This window comes from Solanum tuberosum, unplaced genomic scaffold, assembly GCF_000226075.1.
Source record: "Solanum tuberosum cultivar DM 1-3 516 R44 unplaced genomic scaffold, SolTub_3.0 scf00213, whole genome shotgun sequence".
Taxonomy (NCBI): Eukaryota; Viridiplantae; Streptophyta; class Magnoliopsida; order Solanales; family Solanaceae; genus Solanum; species Solanum tuberosum.
The window spans coordinates 532,759-553,992 of NW_006239141.1; the positions used below are offsets into that span (position 1 = coordinate 532,759).

At 28.4% G+C, this 21,234-nt stretch overlaps 1 protein-coding gene across 1 annotated transcript; it reads left to right on the plus strand.

The window, feature by feature from the left end:
* The first annotated feature begins 4,519 nt into the window (after positions 1-4,519).
* On the plus strand, positions 4,520-15,140 carry LOC102599952 (uncharacterized). The gene is made up of 12 exons (XM_006356242.2): positions 4,520-4,586; positions 4,843-4,879; positions 5,013-5,108; positions 5,839-6,118; positions 6,805-6,924; positions 7,084-7,242; positions 12,494-12,548; positions 12,645-12,681; positions 12,832-12,927; positions 13,521-13,800; positions 14,368-14,487; positions 14,774-15,140. Exons 1-12 carry the CDS (start codon positions 4,535-4,537, stop codon positions 14,948-14,950), a joined length of 1,509 nt encoding a protein of 502 aa, XP_006356304.2. The 5' UTR covers positions 4,520-4,534; the 3' UTR covers positions 14,951-15,140.
* Positions 15,141-21,234: the final 6,094 nt, after the last annotated feature.

A 21,234-nucleotide genomic window follows, 5' to 3' on the forward strand; every position in this document is an offset into this window, starting at 1 on the left:
ACGCTCAAAAATAAAAGTATGAAATTACACTCTAACTCAAGGACTTTATGTACCAAATGGTATAAATATAATTATTTAATTTACTATCGGGTTATAGGTTAACCCATTAAGATAAACCTCAAACCGTTAAGAATAGATAACTCGATAATAAAGAAAATTAAAAACTTTTTTATTTGAATTATCGATTTTGAACAGCCTTGCAATATAGTATTTTGTGATTTACATTCTATCATGTTTTTTTTAATACTATTTACACCCTTATCTCTTTATTTCCTTGCAAAACAATAAAAAGAACATTCTTCTAACTACTTCTTGAGGGCAAACTCAGAAAGTAAATTTAAATTCCATAATCAATTATTCATTAAAAAGTGTAACAAGAGCACATGGCATACTCAAATCCCCCAATTAACGGTTAAAAAAACTCACTCACTTCATGAGTTCTCTCTTTATGAGCTGATGATGAGATGATAATATATACTTCATTTTTACTTGTCTATTATTCTAAAAATAATTATCCAATAATATTTATCTAGTTTGAAAAATCAAGAGATAGTTTATCCGTTTGTGTCTATTTTATCCTTGCTCTATTCAATATCTAATACATTTCCCAAAGTACTGAATTTAATATATTCAAAGGCTAAAATAGTATATTATCCTTATATTGTTTCTTAAAAAATGCGTGTCAAATCAATAGAAAACAACTATTGTTGAACAAAACGAGTATAACATATGACAGATAGACATAGAGAAGTTGGTATATATCATAAAACACAACAGAAAACATTTTCAACAAAATGATCAATATGTATATTTAATAGATAGTATATATAATATATCTATTTTGTATAAATAGTATATACTTATGTATATATAATATATAACTATATATCACATATATATTATTAAATACAATAAAATATACATTACAGATCGATGTATATACTTCTTTCTGTTGTCCTTTTCATTCCAAAGGCAAAAGATTTTGGAAGATGAGAATTGAGATCATAGTGCTTTTACCTTTTTATAGTCTTGCAGGTTTTCGAGTTCACTAACATAATCTTGACTTATGAATTAGCTTACCCAATTCTTACGTATCGAGCCTCTAGAAAAAGGAATCAGCTATCAACTTCATCACTAAATTACTCATACTTAATAGAATTGTTTAATTATATACTTATATTACTATTGAATAGAATTAATGACAAATTTAGTTGCTAAGTTACGGAATTTATTTGTTAATAATTACTCATGTTTTTTAATAGTGAGGGAATAGTATGATTTGGAACAATGAATAAAAGTACAAAACCATACAAATACCATCTCAAAATTAAATTTGATCTATGGATATAGTAATTATTATAGATAGATTGATTGATCTTTGGATAAATAGAAAATCAAATTAATCTAAACAAATGGCAATAAGTTGTTTCATTGGAGGAGTATAATATTTATTGATATATGTGGATTGAGTGTTTACACTAAATTAAAAAGAGAAATGTACAAATATTCTTTTTTGGAGATATTATTTAATATTAATTCAAAGTCAGTTTTTTTTCTTTTCAAGTTTACCTGCTTTGAGCTGAACTTCAGACATTAGCGTTTGAAGTGTCGCTTTGTGAGGATTATACATTAGATATTTTTGCTTGAAGTTTGGTATATCCGGCAAAAAATCAATTTTGGACATTGTTAACTAAAGTTGTGGAGTACTTAACACCATCAAACTTTACGACACTTTTAACCAAAGTTATGACTTTAGCAAGACTTTAAATATATAATGACTTATCACGCTCAATTTCAGACATTTTTGACCAAATTTTTATAACCTTAATAAGAATCAACTTATGACATTTTTAAAAAAAAATAAAATGATGTGCTAAAAAGACAATACAACAGAATAATAATTAAGCAATACCAATTAGTGTTAGACAAGTGCAATTGTGCAAACCACATCGAGTTGGCACCAATTTTACAATGATTATACACATAACGTCACTCCTTTCCCATTTTGTTCGGATAGAACGACATACAATTTGTTGAGGTTCGGAGTAACCGGTAAAATTATTGTCATGTGATTAGGATGTTATGGGTTCAAGTTTTAAAAATAGTATTTTGCAAAAATACAAAATAAGACCTGCGTTTCGAGCTGCTCTTTTTTAAACGACATACAATTTGTGGTATGGGATTTGGTAGGTTCAGACATATTATTCGTCCCACATCAAAGCATATATTTGGCTTTGTATAGGTGTTTTATTATGAAGTTCAGTTGCATATTTTCTTCTTCGAATTTTAATAATTAAATACACGATTCAATAATAAAAATTAGTTCAAATAAGCTCAAATTTAAAATTATATATCGTCTCCCAACAACCCCTCTTAAAAGAAAAAGAAAATGCAATATATTGGAGAAAAATCTTTTGATATATATTGCTAATAATTAAAATGTAGCCAATTGTACAAAAAATCAAAGCTCATTTTGATTTTTATTTGCTTTAAATTGTGTTAATATTTTGTCAAATATGGTTCCTAACTTCCTATAGTGGCTACTTCATTTCCTTTTTTTTTTTTTTGAGTAAATGGTCACTTTTTAATAATTAAATACATGTTTAGAAGACAATGGGGTAGCTAGCTGAGTTGGTTTGACTCAACAAATGTACCAAAAAAAATGCGAAAATATATGCAAAGAGGGTTTTATTTTTTGTTTTTCCTTCCGATGATGTTTAATTAATATTCGTATTAAAGCTCGATTAAATTTAGATTTTCATGAAAAAGTCCTATATTCAGGGTAAATCGCTTTTAAACAAATGTCACTTCATATACAAGACTTGAACCGAGACTTTTGATTAAGGATGAATGAGTACTTATTATTCTATCTCGTCCATATTAGTTATATTATAGATGTATAGTGTTTTTGTTGCAAAATCTCTTATTGGCGGGAAAATATACCTTTAGTAGAATATTCTTTACTCACTATTAAAATTGTCATTGTTTCCTACAAGGATAGCACTTTCTTTTTTGTTTGTTCCATATTTTTTCTAGCTTAAATATATCATAATGTGTTAGTGAGATTCCATGTCATAAATCATATTATATATTTTAAAAGATTACAATTAATTAGCTGATTCCATTGCGTATCAATGTTAATTACCCATTACGTTTAATTTCCTTAAATAATCTAGTCAATTGACGGCGTAAGATAAACACTAACCTACGTAAGTGGAACTAATAGAATGAGATTATGTTAATTAAATGAGATTATGATGCCTAAAGGCAAACAAGTAAGAGAAGATACATTACAAAATATAATCAAAATGGAATTTGCTCAAATAATTAACCAAAACAACAACAACTATAGGAGTGATATGCAAGAGGACATTTAACTACATTAAAAATGATTTTTATCGGTAATTAATTAATGATAATAGATTAATTGCAGCTAAATCTGTTTTTTAGAAGCAACTAGTAGTGACATTGTGACAATTATATTTTAACAATCTTTGTAAATACCGTTAAAGTCTATTGTGCTAAAAGTTATTTTTTATTATAGTGGTCAACAATATTCAATATGAATATCATAGAAATGTGATAATTATTATGATATGTATACACGTTAACATTACTAGATTCATGAACAATATTCGAATTAATCATAAACATAACCATATATATAAAATTGCTATTTTTTTCTCTTCTGTTTTTCCTTCGGTGTCTGATATCCTTGAAGTACGATTAAATTCAAATTCGCGTCGGAAATTAAAGTCTCAGAGGTAAAACTCTCCCTAGTAAAGGCAACTCTGTACCAAGGGGATTCAAATCTGAGACCTCTGATTAAGAATGAAAGAGTATTTTCCACTCTATCACAACCCTTGTTGGTATATATTATTATTTTTGATATTCGATGTTATTAAAAGAGAAAAAGGCGGAAATTAAATTTTAACGTACAACAATCTATTTGAACTAATGCAGATTTAATTATTCAAGAGTACAACAAATTAAAATAGAAACAAACGGTTTACATAGATGAGACAATACTAATTAACTGAGATTTTTTTTTTATGGTTGTTACACTAATTATACTAGATCAAGTATTACTTGCCACGAATCTATTGAGACTTGTATGTCAGTGTAAGAATACATCTAAGACATCTTAGAGGACAAATTAAATACTTTCTCCTCCGTTTTAATTTGTTTGTCTGATTTTAATTTGACACAATTTTTTTAAAAAAAGTAAAAAGATTTTTGAATATTGTGAATATATATCAAGGTATGTATTGTGAATAATTATCCAAATAGGAGCATAGTTTATATGAGATGTTTATTTAAGTAAGTAATTAGTGGAATTAATTAATTTGTAGGGCCTTAACCACACTGAATATTCAAGTGCTGAACAAGCAAGCAAAATGTAGTGGATCATTCATCAGCAAATCAACAAAATTATGTAAATAAATACCCTAGAAACTAGTCATGTTTATTCTGCCTATGCACCATTTTGCTAGTTTATTTCAATTCCCCTACAATAAATATATAATTATTTGCCATGGGTCATGTACATGTTATCAGAATTCTCCACACCACCTTTGGAATTTTTGGTAGGATTTTTATTTCATTCTCCAAGTTTCATGTGTTTAGTCTTGGATTGGTTTCTCGTATACTCAGTCGATTAATAGTTATTATCTCAGAAAATTATCTTTTCTTTTTATTTCAGTTTCTTTCAACAAAGAAAATAACTTTCCGAGATAATAATAACTATTAGTTGAATAACCATATATATGTTTCAGTTTCTTTTTATTTCAGTTTCATATGCTAAATCTTTTTTTTCTTCATTTGCTTTTTTTTTTTTAATAGGAAATGTTTTTGGCATATTACTCTTCTTGGCGCCCATGTAAGTCTTCTACAAGTTTAATTTTTGTTTTGATAAGTGTATGCATGTGCATTTGCTCTTTTCTTTCATTCTTTCTCTAATTAAAACTAACTACTTATATATATATCACAATTAATCAAAAATTGACTTTTAGGATTACATTCAAAAGGATTATTATGAAGAGATCAACAGAGAAGTTCTCAGGGGTGCCATATCTAATGAGTCTCTTCAACTGCTTGTTTTCAGCTTGGTAAGCTTCTCCAAATCACATTTCAACATCAAAACAATAAAATAACTGTCAGTGGCAGAGTCAGAATTTAAAGTTTATGAATTTTAGATTTTAGCCTTCTCAAGTTATCTGCCGGGTTCTAACACTATACCAAAAATAATCTTTAGCGATAATTAATTAATGATAATAGCTTGATTGATGCTAAATATATTTTTTTTAGAGACAATTACTAGTGACAATTATATTTTGGCACTCTTTGTAAATACCGCTAAAGCCTATAGCGGCATTGGATCTAATGACAATTAATTAATTCTGGTAAAGGCGGTAATACTCTTTATTAATGTCATATTTCTTTTTGCTAGAAGTTGTTTTTGTTGTAGTGTATGGGTACTTTTGTAGATTTAAAAAAATTATTTTTTTGTACGTGGTATATCAACTTGTCATGATCCTTTCTCCGGTCATGATGACACCTACTATAACCCACCAGTAGGTAAGTCAACCGATAACCCAAATTAACAAGTAACGGGTGCAAGGGTAGAGAATAACAACCAAATGCAAAAGAGGAACAATTTGGTTGTTATACTACCCTTGCACCCGTTACGAGTTGACTTATATACTGTTGGGTTATAGTAGGTGTCATCATGATCTGGAAAATCGTGTCATGACAAGTTCATTGATTTTCACCTTTTGTTCTTTTAAACAAATATTGAGTTTAACTTATGATTAACTATACTTTTGATGAATTAAACAGGTATGGTCTACCTTTTGTGTCACCAAACAACACATTATTAACAGTGTTGGCTTCCATAGGTGGTGCCTTGGAGGCAATTTATGTGTTGATTTTCCTCATATTTGCACCCAAAAAAGAGAAGTTTAAGATATCTGGAATTCTCTTTTTGGTCCTTTCAATCTTCTCAATTGTGGCTTTAGTCTCTGTGTTAAAACTTCATGGAGATAAAAGGAAGCTTCTTTGTGGCTTAGCTTTTGCTATTACTTGTATTATGATGTTTGGTGCTCCTCTAACAGTAATGGTAAGTCTCTTTTCAATTTTATTTACAATAAATATTAACTGAGCGATTGACTAAGATTATAAGCTGATCAAATTGACTTATAAGTATTTTATTTTTGACTTATCTATGTGAATATTCACTCAATCATAAGTTGGTTTATAAGTATTTTTAGTTTGACCAATTTTTTTCTTTACTATTTTATTATTTATATTTTTTAATTTCTCAAGATATTATTCCCAAATAAAATCCCAAACTTTCCTTTAGGGAATCAAATCCTAAGCAACAAGGTGAGGTTTAAATTCACCCTTCCTCCCACTTTTTTTCTTTTTTTTAGAAAGATACTTTTAAATTTGTATTTTTTGACTAATAATTTAAGGATATTTTAGTCATTTTAACAAAAAACAACTTATCAGAACTTTTTTCAAACACATTAATTTCTTATTTTTAGTTTCGACACATTTTATCCAAATACATAACTGTTTATTTATAAAATTATTTTCAGCACTTAAAAATGTTTGTCAACACTTCAACTTATCAACTATTTACAATCAGCTAACCTAAACGGCCTAATCTTTTACACAATCACTATAGCTCAATTAATTACAAAAGATTGGTTATAATTATATGGTTAATAATTATTATAGAAAGCTCATTTATTATGTATATATAACTTATTTATTTTATTTGGCTCTGATTTTTGTATACAGAGGCAGGTGATAAAATCTAAAAGTGTGGAGTACATGCCCTTCTTCTTGTCACTATCTATTTTCAACTCTAGTACCTCATGGGCAATTTATGGCTTGCTTGGGAAAGACCCTTTCATTATTGTGAGTATATTTTATTTTAAACATTAATCATAACTAAATTTCTGTTTCAGTTTACGTAACACTCTTTTATTTTAAGAAATAGATCGATAATCACTAGATTTATGGTACCTTATTAAGTCATGGAGACTAAATTTCACAAATTTAATATTGTTTTGGTAGGTACCAAATTCAGTCGGATCTCTATTAGCATGTGTGCAACTGATTTTGTATGCAATTTATCGCGATAGCAAAAAGAAATTAGACGTTGAAACGGAGGGCTCAATCGAAACAGGGCATGAAAAACCCCAAATTGAGATACAGAAAAATATGGAAACTTATGCACTATAGTCTATAGTGTATAAGAAAGGGTGAAGGATATTCGAAATTGATTTGATCCGTATCAAAAGGAATGAAGGAAGAAGTCGAAATATATTATTTCGCGATTTAAATATATTTCCTACTTTGCCACCATTAAAAAAAATGTGTATGCAGTTATTTTCAGTGTTTAGATTCATTGATGCAGTTATTTTGCTAGGTGTTTGTTGTAATTGCAATTAAGAGGATGAAATATTTGAGTCAATTAATGATGTATAAATAATAGGAATATCCCTTAATCAGTCATAGATCATCCAATCAATTTTTGCAATTTCAGATTACTTTCTTTTTTATCTGTAATTTCAACCATGTCGAGCATATATTTTTCGTCTTGATGATCAAGAAGACGAAACAACATTGTTACTATCCTTAATAAATCTCTAGCTTGTCAAAAGACGAAACAATATTGTTACTATCCTTAATAATTCTCTAGCTTGTCAAAATTTTGGTATGATAGTAGCAAGTATTTGAGTTTTCACATAGTATATGGGCCTGGTTGATGTAAAGTTTGAAGCAATATAGAGTAGATGGGCCCAATTGATGTCAAATAGTTGGATACTATATGTATCGTTTAAGCTACTGTAGCTATAGAGTATTAATATGATTTTTATGTTTATTAAATTTAAAATTTACTCTTTTCACTTCTCCAAAACTATATATGCCCTTGTCAAAATGATGGTAGCTAGCATGCCGAACTCCCCACAAATGAAGTTGTTTCCTACCGACCTCTCTAAAGTCATCTTTTGATTCATCCACCTATCGCCGTCTAGAATTTTCCCCTAATACAGTATTTTGTTTTTATCTTTTAGATTCGTGTGTATGGGGTTAAAATAGCTAAATTCCAAAATGCATTAATTTACTGCCTTCAAATTCCAACAGATCGAACTCTCAAATTTAATGACTAACTGATCAAATACCATCACACAAGATGGGGTGGGGGACCTCATACATGTCATGTTTGGTTATTCATCTCATTGACATACATTCAGTGGGAAATAACAGCTTTTAAAGGAAGGAATTTTTAAAATAATTTTTGGTTTTATCAATTACTCTAACAGAATAGCCAAGCAATTAAGTTATTAAAATTAGCCTTACTCACTTATCAAGGTCAGGACAAATGGTCAAAAAGTTTAAGGGTGTGTTTGATAAGAAGGAAAATGTTTTCCACAAAAAATAAGGGAAAAGTCATAAATTCACCCTTTAACTTGTTCCAAAAAGTCAGTTACACGCTTAAACTATCATGACGACTTATTACACACTTATTCTTGATAAAAGTGTAACTAATACCACTCCAGAACTGACGTGAAAATGAAATTAAATAAAAAAGTAAATAATTAGGCGCGTTTGAGTAAAAAATAAAGTCACTTTTTTTTTATCCCCACCCCCCTCTATTTCATGCTCATCTTCTCTCATTCTCCTTTAGACTTCTTCTTTATTTTTTTTCTTATCAAAACTCTACAATTTCTCACTCAATTTTATCATTACTTCAGAATTCTCCACTAATTTGACTCATACTTAATTCAGCAAAGTGATTCACTAAAAATAATAATTTTCTAATCTGAATTTTACACAACCCATTAGCATCAAAAGAACATTAAAGAGTCAAACCCTTAATTCCTAAACATTTATTACCAAGAAAAGTTAATTGCTCCCCACCCCCACTTATCAAGATTATCAAGTTTACACGGCATTGAAAATTTGATAGAACGAGGGTTTGGGTTCAATGATGATTTATACATAGCAAAATCAAAATTGGCTCAACAATATAAAATTGATCAATATCAAACTAAAATATTTATTTCAAGTTTCACAACCCATTACCATCAAAACACTACTAACTAAAAAGAAAATTCAAAATAAACCATTACCAATTAAAGTTCATTTGACCCATATTTGAAAAATCCAAATGAAAGGAAGGTGTTTAGATAGGGTTAAGAAGCTAAGAAATATAAGTTTTGGGTTCAAAATTAATGTCAATGATGATGACAAGTGGGATGAAATCGTATTGAATAATAACTTTGATTTAATTTGCTATCCATGTCCCCCATTCCCTCACGAATTTTCTAACTATCTCTTCTACTTCGTCGATCCTATTTGTCGCAATAATTTGTTTGGTATGTTTTATAATCAGAAGAAAGGATTGAAAATGGAGTCATTCAGGTAAGAAAGAAGAGAAAAAATAAAGACAAAAATGGTGTCATTCAGGTAAGGAAGAAGAGAGAAGATAGAGGTAAAATGATTGGAAAAAAAGTGAAAAATGAAGAGAGAAGATAGAGGCAAAATTGGTTAGGAAAAAAAGTGAAAAAAATTAAAAAATTACACGTGTATGCTTGCATAGGATTTGGCAGGCGCGTGCACACAACTCTAGTATGTGTGACTGGTTTTGTACGTTAGAAGGTGATATTAGTTACACTTTTAATAAAAATAAGTATGTAATGGATCGCCATGATAATTTAAACGTGTAACTGATTTTTCGAGATAAGTTCAGTGGTAAACTCATGTCTTTTCCCCAAAAAATAATGGGAACCTGCACTCCCCAGCCCATCTCGCCTCCATAGTGTTTGATTTGATATACTATATATCCTCTCATTCTCCGCCACCAAAATGACCGTTAATTCTCTCTTTCATATTAAACCTTTCCATGATTCTTCAAAAACAATATGAATATTTCCAACCTGGCAGCTTGTCGTGTTGGGAAAAGAATAAATAGATATATGGTAATTAATTATAGTTCTATATATATATATATATATATATATTTGAATATTTGTTTCACATAAGGCCACCCAATTATATGGCTTCTTCTCATAAAAGTGCATTTTCTAAAAACCACCATTTTTCACCCTATAACACAAAAATAACTATTGTTGATAAATCCAACTTTCAAAATCGAAGGGTAAATTTATTCAATTAAATAAATACAAATTTAATTAAACAGATTTGACCTGACATGAACTTATTATCTTTTTAACAAGTGGACCTAGGGGGGGGCGGGGGATTTTTAGGATTAAACTCATATGTAAAATAAATACTACTCTTTGTTGTCTATATTATTTGATATTTTTTTGAATTAGGCTCACCCCTTAAGAAATATGATAATTACACTCACACTATCGAAGAAATAATAAGCGTAAATTTGGGAAAATAAGAGAGTTGAGATATATGAGAATTTCACCTACATTATTTAAGTTTGGAAAATAAGAGCTTTTTCATCTTTTTGTTTATTTTATTTTTGCTCTATTTCTGTTTTTTTTTTTTTATATATATACAGAGTACAGACCTTTTACATATATTGAATAAAATAGTCACTGGGGCACACCAACTACCTTATCTTAATAAATATAAATGAAAGTAATAACCATAAATTTTGGAAAAATAAAATTTTACCTCCGTAATTATGTAAAACATTACTTATTTTGAATCAAAATAAAAAAGTTAACAAATCAAGTAATATGAGCCAGATATAGTAAAAAGGTCAATAAATTGAAAAAAAAAATCACAAAATTAATTTTTTACATATGGTTTTGGTTTGGGTCATGTTGTTAAATTGTATTTATTAAATTTAAAATAAAAAAAAGGTTTTAAAAAAGAATCTATCACTATTGATTTTCCGGCAATAATGATTTGTGTTAATAGTGAAAATTCTGTGATTTTTCTGTTTTAAAAAATTCCATAATTATGTTATTTTTATCCTACGAGCACATGGTACAATAATTGTGAAATGACATCTTACTAATTATTCTTGGATAGTTCATTTGCGTACGTAATTAAAAATGTATATATTGCCAAAATGTCTCTATTAAATCGGAATCAAATACTTATACCTGTTTAAGTAATTTTTCTTTTTATATATTTCTATAGTAATATATGATCAGTCAAATTAAATTTAAACTTGCGTTGAATACTAATGAAATCAAAATTGATTTGAGTATCGTAGAGAAATTCTGCATTAGGAGTAAGTAAATCGCTCCTTAGGCGATTTCGTATCAACGATTGCCAAAGTTGACCCGAATACCGTTATATCATATACCGACAATTGGCTCAAAAGTAATCAATTAAATTCCTTCAATCGAAAATTACATTTGCGCGTGGTGAAATTCTTTTAAATAATGTTTGTATATTGACTGTTAAATTCTATTAGGGTAATTGCGAAAGGGATTCAATTTCATTTTTTTAGTCATGAATTGGATTCTTAGGTGTGAAATTTTAGCACATCGAAATCTACTTGTCTTCAATCATATTCGTGTGTATTTCTCTTCAGATATTTGGTGTCTGTGTTAAAGTTTAAATAATTTGAATTAGTATGGTGAAAAATTTATTGAAGAAAAATATTATCCTTAAATACTAAATTTCTTTTTGTATTTCAGAACTTGAACTTTATTTTTTTTAAATTTATGATTATTATATACATTTCACTCTAACCTCGATGATAATCACATATTCCATTTGTGTGTGTTTAATTTAGACAAAAAATAGATAAAGAGTTTTCGTGAAGATGAAAAAAACCAAAATTCATAGATGAGATCAATTAGAAGTAAAACTTTTCTATCTTCTTTTTTTCTCACCTATCCTTAGTCTGTCATTCGATTGGGGTTAGGTTGAAGAGACATCACCAAAAGAGATATCCTTAGTCTTTCTAGCGTCATTCATGAATTAGGAGGTTAGGTTGAAGAAACATCACCCAAAGGGATATTTTTAATCCGTCTAGTGTCATTTGGTTTGGGGGTTTGGTTAATGAAACATTACCAAAAGGGTTATCTTTAGTCCGTCTAGCGTCATTCAATTGGAAGGTTAGGTTGAAGAGACATCACCAAAAGGAATATCTTTAATCCGTCTAGCACCATTCGGTTGAAGGATTAGATTAAAAAGACATCAATCATAGTAAAAAATATTCTTAGTCCATCTAACATCGTTCGGTTTAAGGGTTAGGTTGAGGAGACATCACTAAAAAAAAAAAAGAGAAGGATAAGGACCTCATCTCATACTAGCTAGGTACTACTACCAATACAACACGTATACTAACATGCTGGAAAAATACGAAAGCAAAAAGATTGTTTCTTTTTGCCAACCTGTTTGTTTTTGGCTCTATTTATACATAATAATAATAATAAAAAAACACAAATATATCTCTTCCCTATAATCCTAACATATTTTTTCTACATATACACTACCGTTTCCCTTCTCAACACAATATCTTTCTTGAATAGAAAATTAAAAACTTCTAGCTATGGCAATCATCAAAATTCTCCACACTTTGTTTGGGATTTTTGGTATGAGTTCTCATTTCTATTTTTCACTTTACTTTTCTTGGATTTATATTATGGTTTCTTTTTTCATGACTTGTTCTTATTTGTTTCTTGGAATAGGCAATATTACTGGCTTGTTTCTCTTCTTAGCTCCAATGTAAGCCTCCTTGTAATTTTCTTTCAATATTTAAAATGAAATATTACTTTGTGGACAGAGTTATCTGATTTTGTCCTGGTAATAAGTATCGTGAAATAATCGAGGTGCATACAAGTAGTACTAACTTTCTTTTTCATTTTGATTGTATAGGATAACATTCAAGAGGGTTATTATGCATAAGTCAACAGAGCAATTCTCAGGCATACCATATGTAATGACACTTCTCAATTGCTTGCTCTCTACTTGGTAAGATTATTTTCTTCAATTAAGCAAACAAATATATATATATATATATATATATGTTCCTTTCTTTTAAGAAAATTTGACTTATTTTGACCTTGTAGTCAAATCTTTTAACTTGCTCCCCCTTTTATTGAAACAAATTTCCCCTGTTGAATAGTCAAAAAAGCAGAATTCTATACAAGGTGTGGGTGTTAAATTTGTAAAGAGCTTAGGTTTAAAAAGCTCATTACAACTTTTAAGTGACCTCCATCCATACTCTTTTGAAAAAAAAAACTTTTTAAGTTATTTAGTTTGTGGTAAATACAATATATTTGGATCAAAGTTATCGAGTTCAGCCGAATTCTTACCTTTGTGTCTAGCTCTCCCCTGGGTTAAGAAGATAAATAAAATATGTTTCACCTTTCAAGTGTCAAAGTACATATTCAAAAGATATGTATAATGAATGCATGTATGAAAAGGTTAAAATTAAAGAATTGTCCAAAAAGGATAAGAACCAATTTTTTTTTTGAAATAGATTGAAAAGGAAAGTAAGACAAACCAATTGACGACAGAATGAGTATGTAATTGATAAAAATTTTGATGGATTTTTGTAATAGGTATGGTCTGCCATTTGTGTCACCAAACAACATGTTGGTATCAATTATCAATGGCACAGGAGCAGGACTTGAGGCATTCTATGTGTTAGTTTTCCTCATATTTGCACCAAAGAAGGAAAAAGCAAAAATCTCTGGAATTCTATGTGTTGTCCTTTCTATCTTCTCAACTGTTGCATTGGTCTCAATGTTAGCTCTCCATGGCAATAAAAGAAAGGTCTTTAGTGGCTTTGCTGCTGCTATTTTCTCCATCATTATGTATGGTTCTCCTTTGTCAATTATGGTATGTATCTTTAAATCTTACCTCTCTTGATACGAAGCGTTTATTCCCTTAATGAGTGTAGCTAATTAGTCGGACTAGTAGGTTTCAGATATCAAATAACTAACGTGTAGCGATATTGTGTGTCGATAGAACAGGGTAAGAGTTGTAGTAGTGAATTTAAATGTGACCATTAGTAAATTCAAGTCAATATTCGAAAGTTTTACTAGTGAATTTAAATGTGACCATTAGTAAATTATTACCCTAAATTTTGATTTTTTGTTGCTTTTAACTTAGATATTGAGTTCGTAAAAAACCTCTTTGATATGGACCGCTTTATCCTTTTGATTGGACTCGATACAAATATGATTAGTCGGTCTAGTACGTTTCAGCTATCGAATCCTATGGAGAAAATAAAAAACAATAATTTATCTTAAATAACTTTGCTTTTTCATTGAATAGACTACTCATTGTCCTATAAATCATTTCAAGCTACTTTTGTTGACAATGCTTATCTTGTTGTTTGGTTAAATAACTTGTCAAGTATATTTCATGTAATTTGTTGTTATTCATGATTTCCTATTTTGGCAGAGGCTAGTGATCAAGACTAAAAGTGTGGAGTACATGCCTTTCTTCTTGTCCTTGTTTGTTTTTCTTTGTGGCACCTCATGGTTTGTCTATGGATTGCTTGGAAAAGACCCTTTCATTGCAGTAAGCACACTATAATCTTACATTTCTTTCAACTTTTATCATATGGTCATGAGGGGTAAAATTGACTTTTTTTTAAACTCGTATCCCATATATACACTCAATATCTATATATGTTGTGTGTATATATAACATTTTATTGGAAAATATGTATTTTCACTTTAATGTATACCATTTAATAGAGACGGGTTCAGGATTTTATAAGTTCTATGAGTTCAATTCTCAGGGATTTTAGTATTGAGCTTAATTAGTATTAGATTCAGATAAACTCGATGTTAAATCTTGTTAGGTACCAAATGGAGTTGGAAGTTTTCTAGGAACAGCACAATTGATATTGTATGCCATTTATAGGGAAAACAAAGGACAAATCAAGAAAGGTGAGGAAGATGGAAGAGTAGAGATGGAATTAGAGAAGCCATATGAGAAGGAAATACCTAACACCCAAAGTGGTGATGCAAAAGTATGATGAATTTAATTAGAATATTCAATCAAAAAAAAAAATATGTAACCAAACTTTGTGTTATTTTTTTTTTCCTAATTGGAAGGAGTAATCCTCATTATCTCAAGTGTGTACTTGTAATAACTTAGACATCATTAGTATTCTCCTTGTTTATTGTGAAAGTTCTTTTAAGAAATCAAGAGTCTTTTTCAAACAATTTTCTTTTTGAATTTCAGATTTATTATCAGAATATTAAAAGTTGAAACACAAATATTAGTATCATTAAAATAAAGTGGGAATATAGTTGAACATTTCTATAACGGTTGTTTGTCTAGATATTGTTTTAGCTAAATGTCGTTAACATATTGTTTGTTCGGATATTTTCTAGCTGCTATGTAGTGATATATAGTTAACGTATAATAAATATAACACGAAAATCAGTTCCAAAAAGGAAGTGATTGTTATATGATAAAATGTTACTATTATAAAGAATGTTATTTCAAATGGCAACCGATACCAACTTTCAAAGTTTAATAAAAATAAAAAGAAAATAAGATTAATAATAAATAAATAAAAAGAATAGTAGTCACCGTTTTATAAACGAATTGTCTTTGTACGTCTACTTCTGATATTGTTGTGTATATCTTCAATTGTTGGTTCCAAAAAAGTTAATCCAAAACAAGTTCAAAGTAACAAGTATTGAAAACACAATAAAATTTAGCGTATATTATCAATTTCGTCTTTAAATTATTGATAATTTTAAAAATATAGTTATACTTGATTAATTAAATTTAGATATATCCCTGATCTGTAATATGATATAGTAAGTGGTTTTAAATTCTTATAGAAACATAAGTCTCTTAATAAAAAGTAGAGAAAAGTGTTGATAACATCTCTAAATTTAATAAGAATTTAGGAATATATATTTCACTTATATTACAAGATCATAAGTCTTTTTGAGGCTATTAATAGTTTAATAATAACACTAGTAATTTGCATTGGATTTAAAAGTGTTTTCGAGGTTTAAAGTAAGCATTTCCTAATAATTATGATTGAAAAGAATATCATTTTGTTAGGCAGAATAAATTTGTACAAGTTGATATATTCTTGGAACTTTAAACAAACTTTTTTTGTTTCAAAAAAATATTGTCCAAATTAAATGGTGAAAAAGATCACATGATTTTGTGACGAGTGAAACATTGTTTGATTAGAACTTTTCAGACCAAACAAGAAATGCCGTGATTATCTGACGCACTGTAACTGAAATTCAAAAAAAATTGAACCATGCCACACATCTTGGAATCTGAGCTTTACTACAAAAAATTTACTCTAAAAAAAATATTATTATTTTTCCGCTTCAATTTATTTGTCCTACTCTTATTAGTTAGATATAACATATATCCGATAGAATTAATTGAGATGTCATTAAAAAAAAATATGTATGAAAAATATGAAGGTATCATTATGTATCATTATGTATATTCATTATCATATATTCATATTAATCAATGGAACTGTATTAGAGATTTTTAAGGAAATGTTTCGTGAGGGCATCTTCAACCCTACACTCTATTTCACTTTTTAACTATAGAGTTCTCTGTTTGTTCAGACAATTAACTCCAACCCAATTTCATATTTTACTTTCTAAAAAAGAATCTTTTTTCTTTCTCTTCAATATTATATTATTATTTTTATTTCATTCTTATTTTCTTATTTCATAATATAAATCCTTTATTTCTTTTTCCTAATAATTACTTTATATAATTTCATGTGATATAAAATTTTATTTTTTCAAATTAAAATTTAATCTAAATTTTTAAATAACATAAATTGCAAGAAAATAATATATAATATACAAATTAATGGACAAATTAAATTCAAATAAAAGTGAAATACAATTACATAAACACTCAATTTTTGAAATTATTACGTTGCTTCCATAAATGCTCTATTAATGCATTACGGAGTTCAAAATGAGCATTTTTGTCCTTAATTTTTTGTCTAGCTAAAAATTGTTCAAACCGGAGATTTTCATTTATCACAATTTCTGTCGTTGGAGTTGGAGCCTCTACGATATTTTGAATTGGTGCATTAAGATCACTTTCATCCACAATTATCATGTTGTGCAGTATAATACATTTAGTCATTATATAGCACTTCCTTTCTCCAAAAACGTGATGATCATGCAATAATTGTAAAACTCCGAATGCACGTTCAACATCTTTTCGGCACGATTCTTGTTTCATCGCAAAATATTTCTTCTTTTGGAAATGTGGATCACAAATAGTTTGAACAATTTTTCATCTTATCATTTTAATTTTGTGTATTCTTTATAGTGAAAATTAATAATAAAATCAAATTATATTATTGACGAAATTTAGAAAAAGTTAAAATACTATTAATTCGGGATGAAGTAGTATATATTAAATAATATATTTTTAAAAAATATTATATTACATTTAAAAAGAATTATGAATATTAGATATTTAATTAATGATATTATATGTAAAATAATATGTTAATTAGAAAGTAATAAAAATAATAATAAAATATTCAAAGTGAAATAGAGAGTGGAGAACTACTATTCACCTCTCTAAATATGAAGAATAGAGAGTGATATGGAGGTGGGTTGGACTGTCCATTCTCTATTTTACTCTTAAAATATAGAGAATGAAGAGTAAAATAGAGGTGGATTGGAGATGATCTCAACGTCATATTTTTAAGGCTTTATTTGTTAAATAAAATATTAGGCTTAAAACATGTCAATTTTATCGCATGTCAATCAATATTCTTTAATTAAATTTATATTTATTGAAACTTATATAATTAAATTATAGTCTATAATTTATTGGATAATATATTTGAATTTAATAGAATTCAAATCATTTTATATATCCAATAAAATTTAAATGATATAGCGTGTTCCGATTTTCATTGTTTTCTTCTGTGATACTTGGGTAAAGTTTGTTTTTTTATTACAAAAATAATAAATAAATAAAAACTTAGCAACTTTTTTACTACAAAAGTTGAGTAACTTTTTTAATTGTTCGCATATACTTCCTCAGTCTCATTTTATACGACATATTTTTTAATTTAACTCGTTCCAAATAGAATGTCTGCTTACTATAATTAGAAATAATTTAAATTTAAAATTTTCTTTTTATCCTTCACAAAATGATTTACTACCACACAAATATCTAAACATTATTTTAATTAGATCACAAATGTTAAAAATCTTTCTTTCTTTTAAACACTATCATCTAAAATGAGATGGAGAAAGTATAACTTTATGTTAAAGTATGAACTTTGTGTCTTTTCAAACTTTTTTATAACATAAAACCCACAAATATCACTATCTTAGAGAGAAGAAAAATTGGACATTATTGTGGAATTGACTAATAAAGCACTTTTGATTCACAAACTTACCCCAACTTTACCTTAAAAAGTTTCAAATCACAAGTGCCCAACTGAAAATCTTAACTAACTTGACAAATTAGACATGATTTTTGTCCTGTTCAAGACACCTAATTTTATGCTTAAGGTAAATTATGAAGGTTACAATTGTTTGTCAATAATTATGATCTTTGGCTCTTTCCATGAAGTGGGAGGACAAATAAATAATCAAGGAGTATTGTAAGATGAACGTGAAACGTCTATTTAAAATGGAAACAATTCTTTCTTTAATATGTTTTACACAGTGTAAATCTAAATTAATAAGATCAATAGATTCTGGATATCTATTATATAGTAGATAAAATTGACTAAAACCTACCTTGGTCAAAGGGCATATAGGATAGTGCCTAATAATTAGTGTAGAAAAGATCTTATGCTTCCCCACAAATTGAATGCACAATAACACTTGGAGTCCCTAAAATATAGTTCATCAAAAGTATATTGGATGTCATGGTTGCAAAGATTGATGAGAATAGCACATGGAACTCTTTATAAAAACAAATTGCTAAAAATGTGTTTGTATTTCTATTTTGTGGGCATTTCTTGATTTAGAGATGCACCCCCTATTTGCATTTGCAAATTGCAACCAATTGAATGTTAGGTAGACACTAAAGAGAGACCTCTTTCTTAGGGCAGTGTAACCTTCAAAGAAAGTACTTCCCTTTCTTTCTTCCTTTTCATGGTTGGGGTGGGGTGGGGTGGGGTGAGCTTAATACAAAATCAGTCCATAAACGTGTCCGTGTATTCTATTTAGACATTTAAAATAGTCATATTTTAAATGAACACCTCCAACTCTTAATAAAGAGTTTCAATAAGGTACTTTTGTTGAAATTTTGAAAAAATAATTCTTGCATGTATTCTTATTCGTCTGTTAGATAGTTATATTAATCAGATAACATATGTCATTCCGTTTAAATATACACATTTATCTCAATAAGTCGTAAACCCTTAAACATTTTCTACTTGAGGTTAATGCATATAGTTTAAGGAGATGACATATTTTATATGACTAACCTAATTATGTAATACATGAATAAAACAAACACAAGGGTGTTTTTAAAATCTGAATCGAAGGTGTCTAATTAGAATGTTTTATTATGAATTAAGGTGTTCAATTAAAACGTGACTTAGTTCAAATATCTAAATGAAATATCCAGACGTGTTTAAAAAAACTAGCTATGTATTAAGCCTTTTTCTTTCTTTTCTTTTTCGTTCGACAAGAATTTATGATTATATCATTATGACGTTATATTTTAGACTTTTATGTGTGTATTTGTATTTTCCTTAGCTTATTTAATAGATTGTGATTTATCATCGTCTATTTGGTCATGGATGTGTATTTTTAATTTAATGTAACTTATAAATGAGGACTAGTTGTACATTAAAATGTAAGATTTGTCAATAAAACAATAACTACTTGCGGTGGATTGGGCGAGATCATAAATTTGAAATTGAACAACTTATCCATAAACATTAGAGGGAGTAAATAACATATCTGGTACCATCAAAAGATGTGGTGCAGTGGAGGGCTATTCCTCACTAAATTAGATGTCTTGAGTTCGAGTGAAAAAAATTATTGGTAGAAAGCGTTTTCCCTCGAATGGGCCATACACGGCACGAATCCAAATCAATCAAGCTCCAATACAAGTATCAAACATCGAATGTAAAAAACCAAAAGAATCAAACAAACATAAATGGTCGAGAAGCCACAATTACAATATTTTGTTGTGAACTTATATAGTTTCACAAGCAAGACAAAACCATAACAATAACCTCCTTATCTCACATTTTAAACAATTTACAAAATAGGTGCATTTTGATGTTTAGAAAAACAGATGGGTAAACTTTTTCTTCTTTCTTTTTAAAGAAAATCTTAGCAACAATAATAATAAATTTATATAACTCTCATCCTAATTATATAAATTCTATGATCCTAGATTTAATCGCTTACTCCCTTCGTCTTAAAATACTAATTTATACTTTCCGAAGTTAATTTGATTAATTTTTAGCATTAAATAATATTTAATTAATTTAATATTTTAAAAAATATATCAAATATATTATAAATTATAATTCTTCTAGCTCATATAAGTATGATCAAAAAATATATATTAAAATTTAAATTTATATAATTTAACTCCGAATAAACTAACAAAATATAATAAGTAATTTGTGACGGAGGAATGAAGTGTTTTGGATTGAGTCCTTTTCAAGATGGGAATTGGAGAATAAAAGTCAAAGATTATGGATATGTGATTAATTCTGTATCAAAGTATTTATTGTTGAAAGAGAATTTATTTGAAGGTGATATTGGTGAGGTGGATAGAGATGAAGATTAAGTTATCTTAGATACATGACTGTTTTAATAAGATTGAAGGCTTGAGATTTTAAAAGGGCCTAATCCATCGGTGGCCTCCTAAACTTGGCACGATCTTTCACTTAGACACCTTAACTAGGCTTCGTTCATTTTAGACACCTCATGTCAGGCTCCGTTGTGTCATTTTGACACTTTCAGCTGACATGGCAAAGTGAGTGTTATACACTCGCTATTGACGCGTAAGGGACTTATTTAGTCTATTTTATTTTATTTTTTCTCTTCTTCTTTCCCATTTTATAGTCATTATCTCTCCCATTATTTCTCAAAGCTTAAAGTACTTCAATGGAGGTTAATTTTTTTGTTATAATAATTTCAATTTAAATTTCACACTACAAACTCAGATAGACCCAAAAAGAAACAAGAAATCGAACTCATATCAACAACACCCTAAATCATGTAAAGTTCACCCACAATAATCCTAAAATAGGAGCCAAAAAATCTCAATTTTTACTATGTAAATGTTAATCTCACTAACCTTGAG